The sequence below is a fragment of the Lactuca virosa genome, chromosome 7 (genome assembly GCF_052849685.1).
Source record: "Lactuca virosa cultivar CGN04683 chromosome 7, Lactuca_virosa_CGN04683_v6, whole genome shotgun sequence".
In the NCBI taxonomy this organism is placed as follows: Eukaryota; Viridiplantae; Streptophyta; class Magnoliopsida; order Asterales; family Asteraceae; genus Lactuca; species Lactuca virosa.
In genome coordinates, this window is record NC_136432.1 from 66,210,060 (window position 1) to 66,223,379 (window position 13,320).

At 41.3% G+C, this 13,320-nt stretch overlaps 1 protein-coding gene across 1 annotated transcript; it reads left to right on the forward strand.

The window, feature by feature from the left end:
* The first annotated feature begins 12,682 nt into the window (after positions 1 to 12,682).
* Positions 12,683 to 13,027, forward strand: LOC145126739 (putative mitochondrial protein AtMg00860). Its single transcript, XM_079062046.1, has one exon. It carries the CDS (start codon positions 12,683 to 12,685, stop codon positions 13,025 to 13,027), a length of 345 nt encoding a protein of 114 aa, XP_078918172.1.
* Positions 13,028 to 13,320: the final 293 nt, after the last annotated feature.

Sequence of the window (13,320 nt, forward strand, 5' to 3'; positions counted from 1 at the left end):
AATACAAGTTATTTTGAAAAGAGTTTATCAGCATAACACTGGTGAGTTCATAAGTATTTAGTGTCATTGCTTGTATGAAAATGTTTGTAACAACGTAGTGTAAATGTTCATAGATGTTTGTAAATGTTTGTAAATAGTTGAACTCTCTAGAAAATCCTATATTTTCTACTGAAATGTAGTCTTCTACCAAGACCCGACTGTTTGTATGTTTTGTTCTTTTGTAAATGTAAGAGTTTTCCCCAGTGAAACTATCATTATGAAAATATAGTTTAAGGCCTCGCTTATGCGAGATGATTACAAAATAAATGTAATAGGGGAAAATAACGTTTTACCCCAGCAGTATCCCTGCTGGCTAAAAGTGATGAAAATGCAGACTCCAAGTAGTATTAAATGTACAATACACCTCGGGGAGTCTGTTTTGCCTTTAATTCTTAATTGGTTAATTAAAGGTTTGAATGTGAACTCGTATGTAACCATGCTGATCGACGGCTGAATAACTGATGACCCTCCGGTGTCATATGTAGTGAGGTAACATTCTGTCACCCCTTGGCCTTATCGGCTGGGATTATAGCTAGCAGTCGGGGTGTGGGAGTGTCTGTCCCGTATAGATCTATACACACAATGCCCGCTCTCCCTCCAGGAGACTCTGGTTACAAAGTGATACAACAGTGTAGTATTGTATTGAGAAGTAGTATGTCACATTCTATTTATCGTATTCATATGTTTGTATAGTAAGCCAAAGGGTAGTAATGTTCTCTCTGTACTAGTATGTAGTATATCCTCTTGTATAGAGTATAGTATGTTCTCTTGTATAGTGTATAGTAGGTATTGTTTCTCATTATAGTATGTAATGACTCATAATGTACTGGCTCTTGTCTGTGTCGTTAGTAGTAGTAATAGTGAGTAGTAATCTCTTAACTATACCTATTATAGTTAACTAGTAATGTTGTTTGTATGCCTTTGTTACCCAAAGGTACTGAACTGAAGTGAAAGATTTTATATTCAAACACATATATACGATATATAACTAAGGTTTCAACGACCTTCGGACAAATAACAGGATACCCTAAGTCCACAACCAAACAAGGAACAGGAAATAAGGTGAGCTATCAGTCCTAAGTCCTTCAAACCTTACTTATATAAATATATCTGTATAGATATGAGTTTGACAATAATGTAAGTTTAAAAGAGTTTGATAAAGGATTTAGCATTTTTAAAAGAGTTTAATAAAATGTTTTGAAGTGTTTGAAATCCATAAGTTTGATAACAATACGAAAGTAATAGAAAATCTTTCTGTTTGTTCTAGTTATTAATCACATGTGATTAATATAATAACTAGAAGAATTCAACTTGTATTCCCCCCCCCCCTAAAAGCATTTAAAATCATTTAAAAAGTTGATTAAGGGGTATGAACTCACATGTAGTGAGTGGTTTGGATGGAAGTGTTGGATAGGATGCTAAGTGTCAAGTGAAGACTTGAGCACACACAGATCCTATTTAACATATAATGACACATATATGTATCTAATTAGTGATTAAGCAACTAATTAAGCAATTAAAGACACCCTAGGACATGGAAAACACCTTGATTCAAGTGTTAGAAGTGCATAGGGTTGCATCTAAGGGTTGTAGAGCCTCATATTGGAGTTTACGGCCCAAATGGTAAGGCCCAATGGGTTTACGGACCAATGGGTTTACGGCCGTAAACTCATGTCATCATGTTTAATTTTGTGTGTTTAAGGTCCTACAAGTTTCCAGGAAGGGTTCTAGACTAAAGACCAAGCCTTAGGAAGAAGTTAGGGTCCATATGCACACATTATTTGGGTTTACGGCCAAGGGAGATTGCCTTGGCCGTAAACTCCCTTCTGGACATGATTTCTTGATGTTTAACAAAGGATTCTAATACATCACAAGCTAAGGGTAGTGTACTTACGTAGTAAAAGCTTGAGGGAGTGGTTAGAGCCCAAAAATACTAGTGTGTGTTCTTGGTGTTCTTGGTGAAATGAAGAACACTTGAAGATCTAACCAAAAGAAGAGATTTCATGGATGAAATCAAGAGTGAATCAAGAAGAAGAGATGTATTAGCTCAAATGAGGAAGGATTCACTTACATTTTTGAAGATTTGGAGCAAAACCTCAAGATCCTTGAGAGAGAATTCGAGTTCTAGGCTTGGAAAAGTGAAGAATGGCTGAAAAATGACTAAGGGTTGTATATATAGCATGGAGTTTACGGCCTCCATGTGTTTACGGCTGTAAACCCATGACCCTTGGCCGTAAACTCCTCTTTTGAGGGTTTATGGCATGGTTGATGGGTTACAACTTCAATTGACACTTCCATTCACTTATGCCTTTGATGAACTAGGCTCGGGATACTCAATTAGACTCAAGATGGTGCTAAAAGTTAGTAGAAAGAAGTCTAACTTTGATTGGATTGAATGGCTTGTACAAGATTGAAATTTCGGGTTGTCACATCATCCCCCTGTTAGAGGGAATTTCGTCCCGAAATTAGAGTTTAAGCCACTAAGTTATTACAAATAACTAAGTAAAAAGATGAGGATATTTAAGTTTCATCTGATCCTCGCGCTCCCAAGTGAATTCCGGTCCTCGCTTAGCGTTCCAGCGAACCTTCACGATCGGGATACGGCTTTTCTTGGTTCGTTTGACCTCTTGGTACATGATCTCCACAGGTTCTTCCACAAAGTTGAGGCTCTCATTGATCTCGATCTCGTCGAGTGGGATTATAAGAGTTCCGTCGGATAAGCACTTTTTCAACTTTGAGACGTGGAAGGTCGGATGTACGTTACTGAGCTCGTGGGGAAGGTTGAGTTTGTAAGCTAAAGGGCCGATCCTAGCGAGAATCTCGAAAGGACCTATGTATCTTGGATTTAGCTTTCCACGCTTTCCGAAGCGTATCAAGCCCTTCCAGGGTGAGACTTTCAAAAGGACTCGGTCTTCCACCTGGAATTCCAAAGGTTTCCTTCGTTTTTCTGCGTAGCTTTTCTGCCAGTCTCTAGAGGCTTTCAATCGTTCACGAATCTGAACGATCTTCTCTGTCGTTTCCCGAATGATCTCCGGACCCGTGAGAGTGCTGTCAGGAACTCGTCCTTTAGCCAACTGTATGTCACCCACCTCAGCCCAACACAGAGGGGATCTGCACTTTCGGCCATAGAGGGCTTCAAATGGAGCAGCCTTTATGCTCGTGTGATAACTGTTGTTGTTGAAAAATTCGACAAGGGGTAAATGAGTATCCCATGCCTTCCCAAAGTCGATCACACAGGCTCGCAACATATCCTCTAAAGTTTGGATAGTTCTCTCACTTTGTTCGTCGGTCTATGGATGGTAGGTTGTACTCATGTCCAACCTCGTTCCTAGGGAGCTTTGTAGTGACTGCCAGAACCTAGAAGTGAATCTACTATCTCTGTCGGAGATAATGGATATAGGAACACCATGCAGTCGTACTATCTCCCGAATGTATGTTCTTGTGAGCTTTTCCATCTTGTCGGTTTCTTTGATAGGCAGGAAGTGTGCGGACTTGGTCAATCTGTCGACGATGACCCAAATGGTATCAAGTCCACCCGTTGTCTTGGGCAACTTGGTTATGAAGTCCATAGTGATCCGCTCCCACTTCCATTCAGGTATCTCCGGTTTCTGAAGTAGACCTGACGGTTTCTGGTATTCGACCTTGACCTTGGCGCAAGTAAGGCATTTACTTACGAAGGTAGCAATCTCTGCTTTCATGTTAGGCCACCAGTATAACTTTTGAAGATCCATATACATCTTATCTGAACCTGGGTGGACGGAATATCGAGTGTTGTGTGCTTCCTTCATGACCAAGTCTCTGAAACCACCGTGTATCGGTGTCCAGATCCGGTCCATGAGATACAACGCTCCGTCACCCTTGACTTCTAAGTTCTTATCCATCCCTCGCAAAGATTCACCCGCCACATTCTCAGGTTTCAAGACCTCGAGCTGAGCCTCCTTAATTTGTGTGGACAGATGCGAATGGATAGTCATAGTTAATGACTTGACTTTTCGACCAGAATATTCTTTCCGACTTAAGTCGTCTGCTACCACGTTGGCTTTACCCGGATGATAACGAATTTCGCATTCGTAGTCATTGAGTAGTTCGACCCACCGTCGTTGTCTCATATTGAGCTCTTTCTGGTTGAATATGTGTTGTAGGCTTTTGTGATCTGTAAAGATAGTGCTCTTCGTACCATACAGGTAGTGTCTCCATATTTTCAGAGCAAACACAACCGCTCCTAATTCGAGATCGTGTGTGGTGTAGTTGACCTCGTGTGTTTTCAGCTGCCTTGAGGCATAGGCGATGACCTTACGTCGTTGCATCAGAACACAGCCGAGCCCTTGATTTGACGCATCGCAATAGACCACGAAGTCTTCTGTTCCTTCTGGGAGGGATAGTATCGGTGCGGTGCATAGGGCTCGTTTTAGCGTTTGGAACGCTTTCTCCTGCTTCTCTTCCCAGTCAAAGGCCACGCCCTTATGGGTCAAAGTCGTAAGAGGTTTTGCAATTCGTGAGAAGTTCTGTATGAATCTGCGATAGTAGCCAGCGAGGCCTAGAAATTGACGAATTTCTGTAGGCGTCTTCGGTGCTGACCAGTTCTCAATAGCCTTAATTTTGGATGGGTCCACGTGGATTCCTTCTTCGCTAACCACGTGTCCTAAGAATTCGACTCTTCGGATCCAAAATTCGCATTTAGAGAACTTTGCGTAGAGCTTCTCCGTTCGTAGGGTTCCTAGGACTTGTCACAGATGATTACTATGCTCCTCCTTACTTCGAGAGTAGATAAGTATATCATCGATGAAGACGATGACGAATTGATCCAAGTAAGGACGGCATACCCTATTCATTAAGTCCATGAACACTGTGGGGGCGTTGGTCAATCCGAATGGCATCACTACGAACTCGTAGTGTACGTAACGAGTTCGGAAGGCTGTCTTCGGAACATCCTCTTCTAATACTCGTAACTGGTGATACCCGGATCTCAGATCAATCTTCGAAAAGTAGCTTTCCCCTTGTAGTTGATCGAATAAATCGTCTATGTGCGGTAGAGGGTAACGATTCTTAACTGTAAGCTTGTTGAGTTCTCTATAGTCGATGCACATATGGAACGATCCGTCTTTCTTCTTCACGAACAAGACCGGTGCTCCCCATGGTGAGAAACTTGGTCTAATAAAGCCCTTGCTGAGCAATTCGTTAAGTTGACCGGATAGCTCCTGCATCTCGGCTGCTGCTAGACGATAGGGCGATTTGGCTACTGGGGTAGCTCCTGGCACTAAGTCGATTCGGAACTCGACTTGACGTTGCGGGGGTAATCCTGCGAGTTCTTCTGGAAATATGTCAGGAAAATCGCATACTACGGGGAGGTCTTTTAAGTCTTTGGCTTTCTGGTTCACATCGACTACGTGTGCAAGGAAGGCTCGACATTCCTTACGCAAGTACTTCTGGGCTTGAATACTTGAGATGATACGAAGGCTCGTACTGGGTTTGTCTCCGTAGATCAACAAGGTTTCGTTATTCAGTAGGTTTAGGTGGACTGCCTTCTCAAAACATAGAATATTGGTACGATGGAGACTCAACCAGTCCATGCCCACAATGACATCGAAACTCTTAATTGCTACCGGTATGAGGTCGATTGGAAATGAATGATTATCTAGCGTGAGGGTACATCCTATGTAAATCGCGTTAGAACTCTCTATCTTTCCGTTGGCCATTTCTACGACGAAGGTTTCTTTTAGTGCTTGCGGTGCTTGATTAAGTAAGTGTTTAAATTTTTGGTTCACGAAGCTCCTCTCTGCCCCACAATCAAATAAGACACATGCATAAGAGTTATCGAGGAGGAACGTACCCGTGACTACTGTGGGGTCTGCCACGGCTTCATTGTGGCCAATAGCAAGTAGTCTTCCTGCTCCTCTAGCACTCCTAGCTTTAGGACAGTTTCTTTTGAAGTGCCCTGTCTCGCCACACCCATAGCAGGTCTGGCTTACTCCTGCACTAGGGACTTGGGTGATGGGCTTGGGTGGTGCTCTGCAAAACCGGACAGTAAGGCCCTTCCGGTCGCAGTTGGTGCAGTACATTTCTCGGCAGGGGCCGTTATGATGGAAATTGCACTTGGTGCACTTGGGTAGGCTCCTTGCGTATGGTTTGGCTGGTACAGGGGCACCAGGGGTTGTGGCAGCATGGACATCCACCGTCTGTTGTTTCTTGGAAGAGGGTTGAGTTGATTTACCCTTCTTTCGGTCCCAATGCTTTCTTTTATTGTCGGCCGCGTTGGTTGGTGCTGGGGCAGCAGTTGTGGTTGTTGTTGTAGGAGAAGGAACCTCATGATCGATAAGCCTTTGGGCCAATTCCTTGGCACTATCAAAGGTCGCAGGTTTCGATGCTAGGACGTTCCCTCGATACGGGGGTACCAAACCCCAGATGTATCTCTCGACTTTCTTGCTTTCAGTGGGGACCAGGTTAGGACATAGAGTCACCAGGTCGCAGAACCTGGCTGTATAAGCCACTATGTCGGAACCCTTCATTTTAAGGTTCCACAGTTCCTCTTCGAGCTTCTGAATTTCGTCCCTCGGGCAGTACTCTCTTGTCATCAGGTCCTTCAGTGTATCCCAGCCCATGGCGTTAGCTGCTACCAGTGAGAGTGATTTGACATGGCCATTACACCATGTCAGAGCCCTTTCGGTGAAGGTGCAATCAGCGAACTTAATCTTGCTTCCCTCAGGGCAGGAGCACATCTCAAAGATTGCTTCTGTTCTCTCGATCCATTGGGACAGCGCAATAATCCCTCTGGTTCCGTTGAAGTATGTTGGTTTGCAGCTGTTGAAGTCTTTATAAGTACACTCCCGTGTACGTGGTTGGGTTTCACCATAGCTAGAGTTGGTGCCCATTCCACCTCCACTGGCACTACCAGAATTTACTTGAGCCATGGCTGCGTTTACAGCTGCGGTCATAGCTGCTTGAAACATCACCGCATCAAATTGCGGAGGGGGTGGTGGTGGTAGAGTTTGATTTGCAGGTCTGCCCCTGGTCGGACGCGTACGAGGCGGCATCTTTTACTGAAAGTTGATAGGGATGATGACAATAGTAAGGATCAATTGTAAGTATAATGAGAGTGATTCATGGACTAAATTGCCATAGTCCAACCATCAACTAGAAGCACAACAATAAAGTAAGGAAAACCAAGAATAAAGACTTTCCGACAGATTAGGTAACTGCCAATTTTACTGGTATTAATGATGTAAATGAGTTCGGGAAAAATGACCTAACAGTAGGTCTTACATCAAACCATAAGGGAAAATGTTGGCAGCTTAGAAGTCTAGTTAGAGTACTTTAAAAGTTAGCAATATTTTACAGGAAAGTGCTCCATAGAGCACAGAAAAGAAAGGCTATTCCTTATCCCAAAAGAAAAGATGAGTCGATATCTTCTACAAGCGACGGGTATCCCTCGGGCGAACCCTCAGATCTTCCAGTTGACGTACAACCTCTTGAAGATGTCGCTCATGTGCCCTCTGACCTACTCGGAGTTCCATGACTTCGGCCCGGGATGAAGCTAGATGTTGCTGCAGAGCCTCGTTGGTCCTCCTAGTCCTTTCCATAGCCTCTTCAAGTTGGCGAATGCGGACGGTATTAACGCCAGAGTTGGTGTCCACTTCCATCACTCGGTCGATGGCTTCACGAACTTGTTCGGCATTCCGAACAATCCTACGGACCATGATGGGCAGGACTCGGTCAGCGGAGCCTCCCTCGCTTATGTTGTAAAAGCTTCGGTCTCCGTTGAAGGGTAAAGGCTGACCCTGGTCATCACTCCAGCAGTTCAAGTTTGTTGCCCACAAGGGTGTGGGACCTTGAAACGCTGGACGGGGGTTGAGGTTTGGGACTTGACCTTCTTGGGGTAGGTTGTTGACCTCTGGTTCGGAGTCAGATCCATCCGAAAAGCCTTCTACGAGGTGATCGTCCAAAGGGATTGGATGATCCTCTTCTAGCTCATCACCGAGCCATCCTCCGTTGCCGTTGTTGGGGAAGTACGGGTCTCCGGGGATATGGAATCCAGCCATGTTATCTATGCGAGAAAAAGGGGGTATAAGAATCTTAAATCTAATAGGCGTATTATCTAAGATAATTATAAGATGATCCATACTAGTTACTTCAATACTTGCATAGTGCATACCAGTTATATGGAATCAAAGTAGGATAGACCTTCGAATAAGTGATCCTAACTCTAAATCCACAACCAAACAAGGAATAGGAAGTAAAGCAAAGATCACAGATTCTAAGTCTATAACACCTTAGCCACATATAACCACAGCGTATCCACTTAGCAATTATTGACCTACTAGTAAAGACCCTTTTAGTTCTCAAATAAGTAATTATAGCAACAAAATACTCCTATAGTATTTTTAGGTTTATGTTCTGTTCTATGGTTCTCATTGTAGTGGTATTGGTAAGTTTTTAGACTTGTTGCAACACCACAACCATTCTTAGGCATATGCTAGTCACTCCTTAGAAAATATAGTTGATCAGGCTATATCTCCCTAGATTTGACTATATGTCTCTAAGCCTAATTGTGTTGTCCAACAATCATAATACTTTTGTCCTGTCCTAGTGACACTGATTTTAGCATGAATGTAGGTAGGTATACTTTGGTTAAATATTTTATTATTTAACAGTATAGACTCTTGGTCAGAGTATTTTAAATCCCGGTGCGTTTATAGTTTGTATATCTTTTATGGGTTGATATACTTGATTCACTATAAACAATGCTGTGATACCAATCTGTCACACCCCAAAACCGGAACGGCGGAAACGTTCTGGGGTGGAGGACGTCATGTACAGTATCACAACAAAGCATAATAGTAAACAAGCAACCACATCCATTGCATTAATAGAATAATTTTAATACAAGCGTGTTCTGTATATAGTTTGTAAGACACCAAAATGAATGATCAAAAATAAGGGATGAGTCTTGTATGTGCTCCATCTTCTCAAAAGCTCCATCGGTACCTGTCTACTGATGACCTGAGAATACAAGTTATTTTGAAAAGAGTTTATCAACATAACGCTGCTGAGTTCATAAGTATTTAGTGTCATTGTTTGTATGAAAATGTTTGTAACAACGTAGTGTAAATGTTCATAGTTGTTTGTAAATGTTTGTAAATAGTTGAACTCTCTAGAAAATCCTATATTTTCTACTGAAATGTAGTCTTCTACCAAGACCCGACTGTTTGTATGTTTTGTTCTTTTGTAAATGTAAGAGTTTTCCCCAGTGAAACTATCATTATGAAAATATAGTTTAAGGCCTCTCTTATGCGAGATGATTACAAAATAAATGTAATAGGGGAAAATAATGTTTTACCCCAGCAGTATCCCTGCTGGCTAAAACTGATGAAAATGCAGACTCCATGTAGTATTAAATGTACAATACACCTCGGGGAGTCTGTTTTTCCTTTAATTCTTAATTGGTTAATTAAAGGTTTGAATGTGAACTCGTATGTAACCATGCTGATCGACGGCTGAATAACTGATTGATGGGTTTTAGGCATAAGAACAATCCTATGTGCTCATACAAACCCTAATGCTTGGATCTAGGTTTCTCTATTGTATATGCAATGAATCCAAGACTTATAAACCCTAATCTAGCATACATAATTTCGAAATTAACATATAACATCAGATCTAGATGTTTACCTCTTCAAATAGTAGCTTGAATCTTCTTCTCTTGAGCTTAGAGTCACAATTGTAACTCCTCTAATGGATCACAAATACCACAAGCAAGAAGGCAACTTTGAGAGAGGAGGGAGGATGCTTAATTTCGGCCTAGGGTATTCTCTTGGGAACAAGTGGCCGAAAATTGAAGCCTATGGGTCTTATTTATACTGTAGGCTGCTAGGGTTTCAGTCTAAACCCTAATGGACAGCTTAATGACCAAGCAGCCCAAGGAACCTTCTGGAATAGGGCCCTTGGACGAAAATATGATGATCCTTCATCATAATTTCGTTCCCCCTTAGTCCATTAGGTTTCCCAGTCCAAAACTCAACTATCACACATTTGACAGTTTATGCCCCTTTATTTAATTAATCTCTTTTAGTCACCAAATTAATTCCTAATTAATTTATGACTAATACTAATTAAATAAATATGATTTCTCCTTTAATATATTATTCTTATAATATATTAATAAACCATAATATCCTCTCTCTTTCCTTAAATTACCTTGTCAAGTTGCTTTGGTGAAGGCAACCCAAAATGACCATGCATAACCGGGTCAAGTACATACCAAATATAGTTACAGGCTTAGACACTAATCCAACACTGATGACCCTCCGGTGTCATATGTAGTGAGGTAACATTCTGTCACCCCTTGGCCTTATCGGCTGGGACTGTAGCTAGCAGTCGGGGTGTGGGAGTGTCTGTCCCGTATAGATCTATACACACAATGCTCGTTCTCCCTCCAGGAGACTCTGGTTACAAAGTGATACAACAGTGTAGTATTGTATCGAGAAGTAGTATGTCACATTCTATTTATCGTATTCATATGTTTGTATAGTAAGCCAAAGGGTAGTAATGTTCTCTCTGTACTAGTATGTAGTATATCCTCTTGTATAGAGTATAGTATGTTCTCTTGTATAGTGTATAGTAGGTATTGTTTCTCATTATAGTATGTAATGACTCATAATGTACTGGCTCTTGTCTGTGTCGTTAGTAGTAGTAATAGTGAGTAGTAATCTCTTAACTATACCTATTATAGTTAACTAGTAATGTTGTTTGTATGCCTTTGTTACCCAAAGGTACTCAACTGAAGTGAAAGCTTTTATATCCAAACACATATATACGATATATAACTAAGGTTTCAACGACCTTCGGACAAATAACAGGATACCCTAAGTCCACAACCAAACAAGGAACAGGAAATAAGGTGAGTTATCAGTCCTAAGTCCTTCAAACCTTACTTATATAAATATATCTGTATAGATATGAGTTTGACAATAATGTAAGTTTAAAAGAGTTTGATAAAGGATGTAGCATTTTAAAAGAGTTTAATAAAATGTTTTGAAGTGTTTCAAATCCATAAGTTTGATAACAATACGAAAGTAATAGAAGATCTTTCTGTTTGTTCTAGTTATTAATCACATGCGATTAATATAATAACTAGAAGAATTCAACTTGTATTCCCCCCTCCCCCTAAAAGCATTTAAAATCATTTAAAAGGTTGATTAAGGGGTATGAACTCACATGTAGTGAGTGGTTTGGATGGAAGTGCTGGATAGGATGCTAAGTGTCAAGTGAAGACTTGAGCACACACGGATCCTATTTAACATATAACGACACATATATGTATCTAATTAGTGATTAAGCAACTAATTAAGAAAGTAAAGACACCTTAGGACATGGAAAACACCTTGATTCAAGTGTTAGAAGTGAATAGGGTTGCATCTAAGGGTTGTAGGGCCTCACATTGGAGTTTACAGCCCAAATGGTAAGGCCCATGAGTTTACGGCCCATGGGTTTACGGCGCAATGGGTTTACGACCCAATAGGTTTACGGCCCAATGGGTTTACGGCCATAAACTCATGTCATCATGTTTCATTTTGTGTGTTTAAGGTCCTACAAGTTTCCAGGAAGGGTTCTAGACTAAATACCAAGCCTTAGGAAGAAGTTAGGGTCCATATACACACATTATTTGGGTTTACGGCCAAAGGAGATTGGCTTGGCCGTAAACTCCCTTCTGGACATGATTTCTTGATGTTTAACAAAGGATTCTAATACATCACAAGCTAAGGGTAGTGTACTTACGTAGTAGAAGCTTGAGGGAGTGGTTAGAGCCTAAAAACACTAGTGTGTGTTCTTGGTGTTCTTGGTGGAATGAAGAACACTTGAAGATCTAACCAAAAGAAGAGATTTCATGGATGAAATCAAGAGTGAATCAAGAAGAAGAGATGTATTAGCTCAAATGAGGAAGGATTCACTTACATTTTTGAAGATTTGGAGCAAAACCTCAAGATCCTTGAGAGAGAATTCGAGTTCTAGGCTTGGAAAAGTGAAGAATGGCTGAAAAATGACTAAGGGTCGTATATATAGCATGGAGTTTACGGCCTCCATGTGTTTACGGCCGTAAACCCATGACCCTTGGCCGTAAACTCCTCTTTTGAGGGTTTATGGCATGGTTGATGGGTTACAACTTCAATTGACACTTCCATTCACTTATTCCTTTGATGAACTAGGCTCGGGATACTCAATTATACTCAAGATGGTGCTAAAAGTTAGTAGAAACAAGTCTAACTTTGATTGGATTGAATGGCTTGTACAAGATTGAAATTTCGGGTTGTCACAGTACTTTCAAATTCCAATTTACCCACAAGATCAAGAGAATACCACTTTTACATGCCCAAGTGGAACATTTGCATATAGACGCATGCCTTTTGGGTTATGTAATGCACCAGCCACTTTCCAAAGGTGCATGATGGCTATCTTTCATGATATGATCGAGAAGTTTATGGAGGCTTTCATGGATGACTTCTCGGTTTTCGGGTCCTCTCTTGAAGATTGTTTGTCCAATCTGGATCTAATGCTAGCAAGATGTTAGAAGACCAACCTTGTTCTCAATTGGGAGAAGTGTCATTTTATGGTGAAGGAAGGAATTGTGTTAGGTCACAAGGTCTCAAGGATGGGGATAGAGGTGGATAGAGCGAAGGTTGATACTATAGCCAAATTACCACCTCCAACAAATGTCAAGTGGGTAAGAAGCTTTCTAGGCCATGCGGGATTTTATAGGCGCTTTATTAAAGACTTTTCAAAGATCACAAGGCCCTTGACTCAACTTCTTTTGAAGGATGCCCCGTTCAACTTTTCTAAAGAATGTCTTGATGTATTTCATTTGTTGAAGGAAAAGTTGACTTCTACACCTATTATGATAGCTCCAGATTGGAGTCTTCCTTTTGAGCTCATGTGTGATGCTAGTGACTTTGCGGTGGGAGCTGTTTTGGGACAAAGAATTGACAAGCATTTTTAGCCTATCTACTATGCAAGTAAGACCTTGAACCCAACACAAGAGAACTACACTACTACAGAAAAGGAGCTACTAGCAGTGGTTTTTGCATTTGATAAATTCGCTCATATTTGGTTTTGTCAAAAACCATAGTTTTTACCGACCATTCTGCCCTTAAGTATCTTTTTGCTAAACAAGATGCTAAGCCAAGGTTAATTCGTTGGGTGTTGCTGCTATAAGAATTTGACATTGAAATACGAGATAAAAGGGGGATGGAGAACGTGGCTGCCGATCATCTATCGAGATTGCAAAACCCG

What these genes read in the sequence shown, in the direction of transcription:
- LOC145126739 (XM_079062046.1), top strand. Translation starts at nt 12,683, where the DNA reads ATGGGGATAGAGGTGGATAGAGCGAAGGTTGATACTATAGCCAAATTA.